The sequence below is a fragment of the Oreochromis niloticus genome, linkage group LG2 (assembly GCF_001858045.2).
Source record: "Oreochromis niloticus isolate F11D_XX linkage group LG2, O_niloticus_UMD_NMBU, whole genome shotgun sequence".
Taxonomy (NCBI): Eukaryota; Metazoa; Chordata; class Actinopteri; order Cichliformes; family Cichlidae; genus Oreochromis; species Oreochromis niloticus.
The window spans coordinates 2,263,792-2,276,573 of record NC_031966.2 but is presented as its reverse complement, the minus strand read 5'-3'; the positions used below and the strand labels follow the sequence as shown (position 1 = coordinate 2,276,573).

At 41.1% G+C, this 12,782-nt stretch overlaps 1 protein-coding gene across 1 annotated transcript; it reads right to left on the bottom strand.

Annotated features, from left to right (window-relative positions):
• Positions 1-2,291: 2,291 nt before the first annotated feature.
• Positions 2,292-11,001, bottom strand: igbp1 (immunoglobulin (CD79A) binding protein 1). Its single transcript, XM_003454306.5, has 3 exons — positions 10,488-11,001; positions 7,701-8,033; positions 2,292-2,813 (listed from the first exon to the last, which is right to left on the bottom strand). The coding sequence occupies exons 1-3, from the start codon at positions 10,962-10,964 to the stop codon at positions 2,541-2,543; spliced, it is 1,083 nt and encodes a 360-aa protein (XP_003454354.1). The 5' UTR covers positions 10,965-11,001; the 3' UTR covers positions 2,292-2,540.
• Between the last annotated feature and the right edge of the window lie 1,781 nt (positions 11,002-12,782).

The following is a 12,782-nucleotide window of genomic DNA, read 5'->3' as shown; positions in this document are numbered from 1 at the left end:
TGTGAGTTCAGAAACACAGACCTTGATTTGATTTAAATCAAATACTAAGTCAAATACTAATGAAAACTGAAGGTGTTGTTGGCAAAACAACTGGTTAAACATATCACATCTGGAAATTCTCAGAGATGAAAATCTGAAAATGCTGGCTGAGCCTGCACCTGGTCAGGTTGCTGTTTTATTGGATTGCACAACTGATTATGCTGTGAATGTTGTGATGGCAGCAGTGGCACCGAGTCTTAAAGTGGGATTTGTTAGGTGGAGGAACCTTCACAAGTGTAGCAGTACAACTAACCTGTATAACCCTGCCTCCTGGCACCATGTGCAAGGCTTTTCTCCAGGGCCAGAAAGCCCATTTCTAAAAACATCGATCAACTGAGTCCAAGCACAGTGAGAAAAATATTTATTTCTTAATAAAAATGACTAAAGTTACCATTTGACCAGCAGGGGGCTTTGTGCGCACATGAAGCTGGAGAAATGAGCCTTTGTTTGAAGCAACTGAATGGAAAGCTTCAAGGCTTTATTAGGCTTCATCTTCATCATCAACGAGTATTGATTTTACATAGCACTGAAGCCCCGAAGCCTGCGTCAAGCAAAGGGGGCGTGGTTCACACCCTGGACAGGTCAGCAGCCCGACACAGGGCTAACACAGAGACAGACAACCATTCACATTCACACCTATGGGCAATTTAGATTAGCCTATTAACCTAACACCGCTAACTGCATATGGACCTTAAACCGTGGGAGGAAGCGAGAGAACCCACGCAAACACGGGGAGAACATGCAAACTCCCCACAGGCCCCGGTCAGGTGGTGCAGTTAAGCACCTTGCTGTGAGACAAAAGGGCTAATCACTGCGCCACCGTGCTGCCCGGTCTGACTGATAACTGAACAAAAACATATACTTTAGATGTTAATTAGATTTTTTTCCCCCGAAACTCACAAAAGACAGCTGGTGTTTAGAAAACAGTTGAATATGTATAAAATAAAACAGATATCCTAATCATTTCTGGAGTCTTCCGTATCCACGAACAGCACCAACATGCTGGTTCAGAGGTTTCTGCTCTTGGTAAAATTCTGTCTTAGTTTTAATTTAAAAGTAACGTTTAAAACGAGTTAAACACATATGAACACCAGGAAATAAAGAGAAATGAATAATTCAGTTTAACATGTGCTCCAGTGAGACAATCAGGTTCACTAAAACGATCCAGTAATGAAACTTGATGAATCTTAAAAATATGAAAGGTGTTTTTGCTCTACACTTTACCTACAGTATACAGCACCTCCACCTGCTCTTGTGATTTGAAGGGATTTGTGGGATACCCGACTGCCTCAAGTCCACACCACCATCATATCAATCAATCCTGTCTTGACGTTCTGTGCTGGGGAACCAATCAGATGCTAGAGTCTGTTGACAGAGAAAATGCATGCACAATACAAGCTGTGTCCCAATTTAGTGGCTGCATCCTTCAAAGGATGCACTTGAACACCGATGACGTCACAGCGAGACGGCGAAGGCTGTCCAGATTGAAGGCTCCTCCCTCCAAGTGCGGCCCACAGATGCCAGGGCTGCTCGGGTGTGCAGAGGGAGATGCTGGCTTACATTTGTGGGAGTCTGGGAGCTGCTGGCACCGTCTCAAAACCCCACCTGGGCAATCACGTGATCTGTGCGTCAGGCGATTCGTGCACACCCATTTATGTCAACGAGAAAATGATCCGAACATCCAATAATGGACTTCAGATTATTTGAAAATGCTCTTATAACCCAGAATCATGGGCAGCAGCAGTTGCTTCATTAAGACCACAGCTGATTCTCCTTAAGGCTGTATCAGCACCAACTGCAAAAAACACACATGGAGGATATCAGTGAGCGTATCATTAGCCCCACCTGGCTGCTACTTACCTTTTTCATTCCTATGGGAGCAGTAAGCACAGAATTAGCTTTTGTCAAACAAATTTGAACCAGTGTAATATGTTGTGATGTTGTAGGGCAAGTTTGTTATTGCTGTCTTTATATATAAAATCAAACAGAGTCCAGCGTCTGCAAGTAACCAGCCATCCTCTTCAAATCAGTATGTGAGCAAAACGCTTCCAGTACGCAGCTTTGGGAACTGAGCAGATGACACACGGAGACAGATTTCTAGGTCACACATATGAGGCAGACCAGAGACAATGAACTGTCAGAGATCATGAACTGTTTCACAGCCATACAGCTGTTTGATAAGTCATTCTTAACCCTTGGAGAAACGAGGAGTCACACTCCCCATGACATAATAAAAGGGATAAGCACGAATGTTTCAAGGTTCCAGTAAAATTGTGCATTTTTATTGTAATTGGAAACCACGACGGTACATAGGAGAATGTAATCCAATCAAAAGAGCAGTGGTAACATGAGTTAATCAGCAGTAGTGTTCATCTCCAAACCAACTAACCTGCAGACAAAGTAATGAATGTACATATTTATTGATGCAGTGGTGTTTTTCTTCATTTGGTATAGAAATGAAGTGAGAGACAAGTCCGTTTGAACACACTTGTTGGTATGAGCTAGCCCATATTCTGGCGGTTTCCATAACCTCTACGGTGAGTGTCTTTCCAGTCATCCCAGTTTCTGGCTTTTAGCAGAGATTCATCGTCATCGTTTTCAACCTTCTTCTCTTTTTCTTCTTCGTCCGTCTCGCTTGGATCCCCGTGATCCTCCGCAGTGGCCTTCCTGGGTACGCCCTGGTCAGGCAGGACTCCGTGTTTCTTGTGCTGCTCATACCAGTCATCAACTGTCATGGTAGGAAGACTGGGATAACCGGCCCCGAACACCTTAGCCTGTGTGCAAAGTAAACACATGGATTTAAGGACATTAATCCATATCCAAGCAAATCGAAACAAATTCACTCAGAAAATAACTGATCTAATATGAACTTGAAGACATTCAAAAATGTACCTTCACATTTTTATGTTTTTGAGTGGCATGATGTTGAGGTACAAGGAGCAGAGTGACATTTGTTACATTGTTGATCCCTCATCACATTTCAAGTACAGCACTTGCATGAAAACTTCAGCTAATCAGCGTTTTCAAGCTATTCAGTTAAACTCTGTTAAAAATTGCAACCCAATCAATTTTTCATCCTCTTCGAGTGTCAACGCCGTGTCCACTGAACTGGACTTCCTTCTGCCAGGTAGGAAGAGGAGAAGGGGACTACATCTGTGGACCGTTTCCCCTCAAACCACAGCAAGACCAGTAGCAGGTATTTAGCACCAGTATTATTTGATCATTTCTGATAATGTTAACGATTTCATTGAATTCAAAGTAAAAGACTGATCAGATTTTGTGGTTGAGCTGTTTGCTAAAACTGCTTGACCCATTTTTGGGTCTTTGCTCACAAAAATTGGTTACACCTGTGCAGGAGTGTTACAGCAGTAGGTTATTCTGGCCCATAAAACAGATCCATGAGGCCTGCTTTTCAGGCCTCTAAAGGATTACTTAGCAATTCACCAAGTGCCAAAGATCTTTAGAGTGTGGATGTTGATTGCAACCCAGGAAGAAACCTCCAACAGAACCAGGCTCACAGAGTGCATCTATTATTCCACAGTATAGTGTTATGAGTGTTATAAGCGTTGCATTAACAATAGAACTTTACTGAATAGATGAATATAGCAACAAAACGAGCCACTGTATTTGATCCAGGATTTTAACCAGTTATCTTTTAAAAACAGTCCCATTAGGCAGTCAAAGTCAACAGCTCTCAGGTCTAGATTATTTCTACTCTTCATCTACCAGCCCTGGACATGTTGTCATCAACTTATGATAACATCTGTACCCAAAGCATTTAGTTTCTTAATGTCATTACATCTGAAGGTAAATATGGACAGAGAGGGCAACGCTGAGGAATTCCTACATTAACCTTAAAGCTAGGAGTGGTATACTGACACGACCGCTGACACTGCGACAGAAACCACAAATTAAGTTTCTGAATTTAAACCCAGAGTCACAGTAACAAAGAGATAAACTGATGCTCCACTGAGTCAAAGGCATATTAAAAATCCAGAAAGAAAAGGAATCCCTCTGTTAGGTTTCTTGATTCAGTGATATCCAGCAGCAGTCTGATGTCATTATGAATCTTCCTTTTAAGAAGCTCATGTGTTTCTGTAATGAGATTTAAATGACCTGTTTGAAGATGAGCAATAAGAAGGGGAGGACAAGTCTATAATATTTCTGAAAATTCTTGATGTAAAAGCTCTTTTATATCTTCCCAAAATGCCTGTAAAGGTCTTCTTAGGGCCATCAAACCCAGAGACGTCCAGTCACTGCATTAAGTTCTGCTGTTATCTGATTTTCACAAACATCTTTAAAACATCTACTTTGGAGATACGTTTGACTATGTTGTTACAACCTAAATGTAGTTTACAAACAAGAATACAAGGACTGGTTACAGCCCAGAGCAGAGAGCTGCAGAGGGGAGAGTAAACCTCTCACATTTATACATCGATAAAGAAAGGAAACGAACACCACGACCCAAATAATGTCAACCACACAGAAATGGGCTGTAACACAACTGAGTTTCACATTCACACAGTACAGCTTACACACCAGCAGGTCATCAGGCCTATACGTGATAAACAAGGTGTCAGTCAGCAGGAACATCCTCAAACTGAAGGTTTGAGAAATATGTCAGGAAAGGAGGAAAGCAGAGGATCATTTCAAGACTGCGACATGACATAATATTAACAAACCACTGGACATGGGTGGGCGGGGCAGCAGCTTTCCACCTCACTAAGATGGTACGCCTGGCCAGGAGGGAACCAAAAGACAGCACCTGATGATTTGTCCCAGTAATACACTTATCATCCTCACCCACTGTACCAAAGAGAGCACGTAGAGGGTGAGCAGCCAGATTCAGACCAGTGTAGAAATAGCATCTTCTAAAGAGAATCTATAAGCTGTACAGGCAGCTGTTAAACTGACAGATTTCTCCAGAATTGAATTCATTGTCTGTAATTTCTACACTGTTAACTATCAGGGATTTGTTACATTTAGCTTTAATAAAAGCTCTGTGTGCTTTCTGAATATATAATTCATCTAGTTTAAGTTAAAGCTTTGGAAGTAGGGTTAGATTTACAATATAGATTTAACTGTCTAATGAGGTTAGGTTACTTTCTTACTGAATGATATAGTGAATCAACATATTTCCAGAACTCCCATTTCTTTACTGGTATTGTTCTTTAGAGGCAATGGTCTCTGGGACTAGCAACTACATTTTTAACAGTAATTCTTATTTTTAAGCAGACTGGAATTAAATTTCCAATATTTGGTTGAATGTTTTTGGTTCAGTTTAGTCCGCTGACACTGTGATGAGTCAGTGGATCCACATATCAGAGCCGATTTCAGAGATTAACAACTATTATGCTTTTAGTGGTCAATTTCAGATTTCTGTTTTTTTAACTGTAGTTAAAAATCTTTGTCATTTAATCGTCTGTTCCTTCATGACTTTGTGTAGTATGAATGGCCATGAATGGGTTTTTATCAGTAGGAAAAGCTGTAAAACTTTCTGCTTGTGCTTGTTTGTGGTGATCAGCGAGTCAGGAATTATAAATAACTTCAAGCACAAACTCAGACCTGTGAGACTCATTACGACACTCTGTGTAGTACATGCACACATTTCTGTCTCTGCCATTCAAAGACACTTCGTATCTACTTTATTTGATGTAATATTCAACACTGAACTGTAACTTTAGTCTTTTTCAAGGAAGCAAATTTTTATTCAGTGTTTTCGTAAAAGCCTTATTTGTATAGATTTACTACCACTGGGAGAACACAGGTGCGGTTTAAGGCCTGGACAAGTTTGAACCTAAACCTCCGCAATGAAAAATGGCTCAAAAATAAAAACGGGGATCATTTCAGCCGGCTCCTGATGTTATAAATTCTGCACTCAGCTTTGCAGGATCACTGAAATGCAGCCAGGTGCTGCTCGTTTTACATTTTCACTTGTGTCTTCACTTTATCTGGACATCATTTTAATCCATCTCCCCGTCTCTCTGTCCACCTGGCCTGCACCACTATACTTGCTGTCTTCCCCCCTTTCTTCTTTCACTAATGGTATCCTCACATCATCCCAGTCTTTGCATGTAATTGGCTGCATGGTGTGCCCATCAAAATAAAGAAGGATCCATGTCTGCATGGATCCTCAGCAGGGCTGAAGATTCAGTTCCCACATACTGACATTAATAACCTGTGAAATGATCCTGCCGGTCTGATATAACTGCACCGTGAGTTTGACACCCCTGATCCAAACAGAAGGCATAATTCAAACATTTACAGTAAAGCTTCAGATGCTACATAGAACATACAGATGAACTGTTATCGTAGTTTGATACCATGTTTAAATTAGGTAGCTTGCTGAATGCTGGTGGCAGCCTGTTGCTGTGATTCCTCCACAGAGCAGGGCTGAGGTGTACCAGACTGTCTTTATTTCAACGATTTGTAACATTAGTGAAATTAAATACAGCAGTCCCTCGTTTATCGCAGGAGTTATGTTCTAAAAATAACCCGCGATAAGTGAAATCCACGAAGTGGCCATCTTTATTTTTTACAATTATTATAGATGTTTTAAAAACCCCTCTCTACACACTTTATACACTTTTCTCAGACAGGCATGAACATTTTCACACTTTTCTCGCTTGTTTAAACACAAAGTTCAAACCTTCGTAGAAAAATAAGTCCAGTATTACAGAATGAAACCAAAGTCACTCGCAGGTGATGACGTTTCGTCGACTTTGTTGTTTGTTGGGGAGAAAACGTACAAACATACAGTTCAGCACTTCAGAGTCACACTGCTAGGATCGAAGATTTATGTAAATTTGACAAGCTGAACGCATTATGTACTGTACAGGAGACACGGCACGAGATTGATAATGGTCTACAGCCAATCAGGACGCAGAACACAATACGCTGTAAAAAGAGACAAAAAAAGAACAAAGAAAAAAAACATGCAAAATCGCACAAAACAAAAGAAATCTGCGAAACAGCGAGGTCGCCAAAGGTGAACCGTGATATAGCGAGTATAGCTGTATTATATTAATAAAACTGCATTAACATAAGTTCCACAGGCCAATAAAAATGAACATTCTGAACTTCTCTTTTGATTATTTATTATTGCTCATTAATAATGTCATCAGTGTAGTGGCTAGCAGATTGTAGTTAGCTGAAACAACAGTTAGTGCAGGAATGAAACATGAACAGGGTGCCGATGAAATATGGAGACGTGTCAAAGCGGATTACAGTCAAATGGAGTCGGGATGGGAACTGATAAGAATTTAGTGATTCCATTATCGATATTACTTATTGATTCTCATGGGGTTCTCACGAACACCATCACTAAGCAGCATATCAAAGACATTTGTGCAAATTCATTACATGTTGTGTGGTCACATGTTTGTGCCTGCTGGAGCTTTGCATTGATCAGTGTTGGGTCATTACTCAGAAAAAGTAACGTATTACACTGAAGACTTAAAACAGTATCAGACATGGACTCAACATCACTGAAGCTGTGTGACGCATCATCCTCACAGGCACGGGTCCTTTACCAAATATAGATGACTAACGAGCAGACCACTTTAGGAAATTACAATAGAGGTTGATTAAGAGAGTCCAGGCTGCATGTGCAATCTTGTGACTGCATGTCACTTAATCAGTACTACAACAAACCAGCTCACCTGTACAGCATCCTTGGTGAGGATGAAGGGTTTCATGGGGGGCCTGGATGGGTGACTTGGTTGCTTGGGAGGATTCTCCTTAAACATATCCATCTTTTTGAGTATCTCCACCTCTTGGTCAATGCTCTCTACTTCCTCCAAACACACAGTGACCCATCTTCGGACATTCAGAAGGTAAAAATCTCTGGTGACTTCATCATCAGCTTGTCCACTCTCCACAGCTCTCCGAACATCAGACAGTTTGGCCTCAAGCTCCTTCTTCTGACGGTACCGCTCAATTTTAGCTTGTCTCTGAGCTGCCATAGCAACCAGGTTGGATGGGCCGGGGAAAGACTGAAACAAAAAGCACACGTCACTGAGTCATTATTTACACATCCTCCAAATCACACTTATGTGAACTCTGTTATTTAGAAGCTTTCATGTAAATACACACACTCCTAAGAAACCATCACTTTCTGGTTGTGTGACTTAAATCTGTGGCGCTTTGGACACACTTTTCTGTGACTCACTTATGTGACATAAATACCCAAATGTACAACCTTCATTAGCAGTGAAGTTAATAAAAAGAACCTGTTGTTATTACATTATATGAACACTGCAGCTTGTTCAAAGTAAATGTATTCAATGTGCTGTGTTAGTTCATACAGAAACAAACAAAGGCACAGGTGATTAGGGATGCACCAGTGCAGTCCATCAAAGAACGGTGGGATTCAAACTGAAAAAGAGTGATTAGACCAACAAGACAATTTATGGCTGATCCAATCAATTCAATTGTTGTTTACTTCAAAACTCATTGGTCGCTAACATGAAGTGAGCAGTAGCTCGAGGGATTTCACTCCAACAGCTTTTCTTTAATGTCAATTTTGTAGAAAAACTAAAAACAAAGAAACCTTTCCTCTCTCTCACCATAATGTTCAGTGTGGCTTGAAATGCAAATATAACTTGTAAACGTCAAAAAAGTGTGCAAATTTTTCAAAGTTATATAAATCTATTTACATAAAAATACAGGCATTTTCTGTGTAACTATTTACAGAACAATCTGGTCCGTCTGTCTTCCACCTGGAGACAGTCTTTACACTTTGAAATACACTACGGGTCAAAAGTTTTAGAACACCACAATTTTTGCAGTTTTCTATTGAGAATGATGCAGTTTAATGTCTCATTGCACGCTGAAATGAAACCATAGTACAAATAAGCAACTGGAGTTAAAAAAGAAATCATGGAATCAATTTATAGACAAAATGTATTCAAAACCTCTGACTCTTCAAAGTAGCCACCTTTGGCTGATATATACAGCTGAACACACCAGTGTTCAGCTGTATATATCAGCTGGAGTACCTGGAGAGGACCCACACAAACAAGGGGAGAACATGCAAACTCCACACAGAGAGGAGAGAACTCCTCAGAAGAAAACTGGCTTTGGTTGGCACAATCATAGAATGACGCACACAATGCCTTTGTCCTGTGGAAATCAGGCACAGGACTGGGAGTCCTCTAAAAGCTACCAATGAAGGATGTTCCTGGATTCGGGGCACATGCTGGTGACAACCTTGCCCCCCGTGCTCAGCAGCAGCTGCTGCCACTGATCCCTGGTTACATTAGTCTGTGGGCTGTGGGTCAGAGCGTAACCCACAGCCCACCAACAAAATGAGAACAAGGTGCGAACTGTGCGCCTACAGGAGAACGGCAACCAAAGGCTGTGGAAAGTGTGTCTGCTAGGACCAGTGTTTGCACATCCTGCTGCTCTCCAGGATGCACACACACACAAACACACTGAAATACACGTTGATATAGCATTTTTGTAAAATCAACCAATAAATGGCCATATTAAGCCACTAAAACACCAAGTGGGAGGGGTTTTTGGCATTCCTAAAAAGAAGTAACAATGCACAAAATAAAATTAAAAAAAAAAAATCATAGTTACTGGTACTGATCTGCAATGATGGTTGAAAAAAATATTAGGTTTCATCAATTATACGGTAAAACAAACTGCAACCATCTACCTTCACCCCTAAAAAGTAGGTGGCAGTATGTCATCTTACTGGCACTTAAAGGATAAAAAAAAAAATAATCTGAATTTGAATAAAACTTGGGTTTTCATAAAACAGCTGGTGCTAACTTGAAAAATCAAGTGATATTTTTTAATATACAATAATTTGTAGCATTCTGGGAATAGAAACAGGAGGTGGCCATCTTTGTTCACAAACACGTTCAGTGGGAGTTTTTCTGTCACACACAAAGTAATGATGCATAAAAGTCATTTAAACGTAATCACTGATATACATTCAGCTGCAGTGGTGGTTAAAAATAAATGAGGCTGTAATAATGTGATTAAAAAAATGCTTTTGCATTTCGAAATTATTAGGATGATGTGATCTAACTGGCACAGTGAGCGGGACTTTTTTCTCAGCCCACTACAGTGGTGCTGGTGTCAGTCATTATGCAAATGTCCTGTTTATAAGATTGGAAACCTGCAGTCAGCTGAGACTGAAGAAGTCACCTGGATGATGACGAAACGTTTCTCCCGCTGAAAACGTCCAGGTAACAGAATCCCAACACAAAAATAACAAATGCTTAATAATCAGTTACTTATCCCAGAGAGTATTATTCATTCTACAAGAAAACCCACTGAGAATACAGGAATGTATTCATGTCAGGCTTATGACAAGAACTGATGTTAGTGAGAAACAAACCCACGCACCCACCCAAGCTGAGTGGGTAGTGTTTATGAACACAGCCGGAGGGTTAGCTCATTTGCTATTTATTTGCTCTCTGTTAGGTACTTACATTAGCTTTAGCGTTTCCATCTTCTGACCCTCCGTCAGGCCGTGCTTTTTCACCCGTGGAGTCTGGCAGTTTAAACTGTGACACCTTATACTCTTCGCATCTCCTTAAAAAATCCATAAAGTAAGCGCGGGCCGTCTGGACTATTTCCAACCGTTTGTCCCGGGTGGTCTGCTTCATGGTGAGAGCTCCTAACAACGCGGGCAGCAGCAGGTACTTCAGGTCTACCGTGGCGATCTCCTCGAGCTCTTCGTTGCGACTAAACAAGTCGAGCTGAGCGACCATCCGGGAGGCTTCCTCTAACATTTGAACACCGCGCTTAACTTTCACCTGAATACTGTTTGAGCCCAGAGGCTCGTTTGTGCTGTCGACCTCCTCGAATATTTTCCAACCACGATCTAACAACTCTGATAATTTAAGAGGTTCTGCGTCCACATTTAATGGCTGTCTAACACTGTTGCTGTTCTCCGATTCCGCCATCTTGCAATGTTTTCCGGGTTCGTTCTTCTTCTTCTGTTTTTGAGGCTTAGTGTAGTTGAGTAAGTGTTACCGCCTCCTACAGGCAAACGTTAAAATAACACGTAAGACTTGATACACGAAATATAGTCTCTCCTCTATTAATTGCTTATAATCTGACCCGTAGGGTGAAAAACGCTATTATAAAATATATTAATCCCATAATATTAATTATTAATATGTCTTGTTTTTTTGCCTGTCCTGTTCAGCACTGTAGCAATTACTGTGTAAAGGCCAAGAAACGGATTTATTTCCCCAACTGGACTTTTTGTTATACTTTGTCCACTTAACTGTCATAGTTGATTAGATTTTTATTAAGACTGTTTATTATTTATTTTAACTAAAAAAAAAAGTACAGAACTGGAAACAGTAAATAATAAATGTTGAATGTTACTGAGCAGCATACAGTACTAATAATGTATGATATGTTTAGAGGGAGCAGCCAACCGAGATAGTGTGTCTGTGCATACCTGTGTGTATGTGCTTGTATTCATAAGGTTTCTCTGTGTAAGTGTCTAATAGTGTGTATGGGGAGGTACTTTATTAATATGATTATGAAAATATTAAAGTGTCACACTGACATCTGTTTTCTGAAGTGATATGTGGAATTATACAGTAAAAATACCAGAAACTTGGTCAAAATCATGTGTTATGTTCGACTGCAGCAGAAATGTGCCTCATATCTGAGAAACTAAACCAGTAACACTTTGAGACTGATTCAGGCACAGTCCTCCTTACAAAAAGAAAGTCTCAGCATATGGTTCATTGGGCTCTCCCTCCAGAACGAGTCCCCCCATGGTTTAGCCTTGAGAGTGCTTTGTGCTCACCACTCCCCCCCAATGCACATTTTAACCACCAAGCTCTCACCAGATATACAAACCCATCCCATTCTTTCATTCCTGCAGACGACATGGAAGAAGGTGGCCGTGCTATTAAATTTTAACTCCCACCTCCATACTGAGGCCTCCATATGGCTCAATCCCAAACTCTGCATTAATAAGTCTCCGTTCTTCTGGAGGCTGTGGGTCCAGAGAGGGATACTTGTTCTTGGAGACCTGTATCAGGGGAGAATTCTCAAGTCCTTCAATGACCTTAAAGCACAGTTTCAGTTGCCACAGAGTCAGTTTTGCAGGTACCTGCAGCTCCGGCAGTTACTGCTCAAAACCTTTGGTTCCTCCTCCACGTCACCTCCAATCATCGAATATCTCAGCTACATCAAAAAACTCTTTGGGGGAGGTCGTGAAGCCTCTAATTATTACTCAATGCTTGTTAAGGGCACGAGTAACCACATGTGGTACCCGCCCTCCGATTAGCTTGGGAAGCTGACCTTGGTGTGGTTTTTACAGATCAGGAATGGACTACAATTTTGCAGAATAGTAAAAAGGTGTCCAGGGAACTTAGAACGAGACTAATCCAATTCAAATTATTGCACCGAATTTACTGGTCGCCACACAGACTGTACAGGGCGAACCTCATACAGTCCCCTGAGTGTTGGAGATGTCAGACTGGGGTGGGCACATTGACCCATATGGTTTGGAGCTGTCCTAAAACCCAAATCTTTTGGACTGAGATACATGATTTTATCACATCAACTATACGATGGGATATTCCTTTCTCACCAAGACTATTCGTTTTGGGGGACCCATCACTCCTTAAACATGTTCCACTTAAGGCTGCTGAGTGGGTACAGACTGCACTGATGCTGGGCGTAAACTCATTATCTCCCACTGGAAGCCCCCTTCCACCCCACCTGTCTCTGTATGCCATGTTCAACTAGGGAGA

Bases quoted from the DNA above. Each gene is read 5' to 3' on its own strand.
- igbp1 (XM_003454306.5), bottom strand. From the start codon at position 10,964: ATGGCGGAATCGGAGAACAGCAACAGTGTTAGACAGCCATTAAATGTG. The intron at 8,034-10,487 runs GTAAGTACCTAA...TTTTTGTTTCAG, and splicing joins ATGGAAACGCTAAAGCTAAT to TCTTTCCCCGGCCCATCCAA. The intron at 2,814-7,700 runs GTGAGCTGGTTT...CTTTGCACACAG, and splicing joins TCACCAAGGATGCTGTACAG to GCTAAGGTGTTCGGGGCCGG.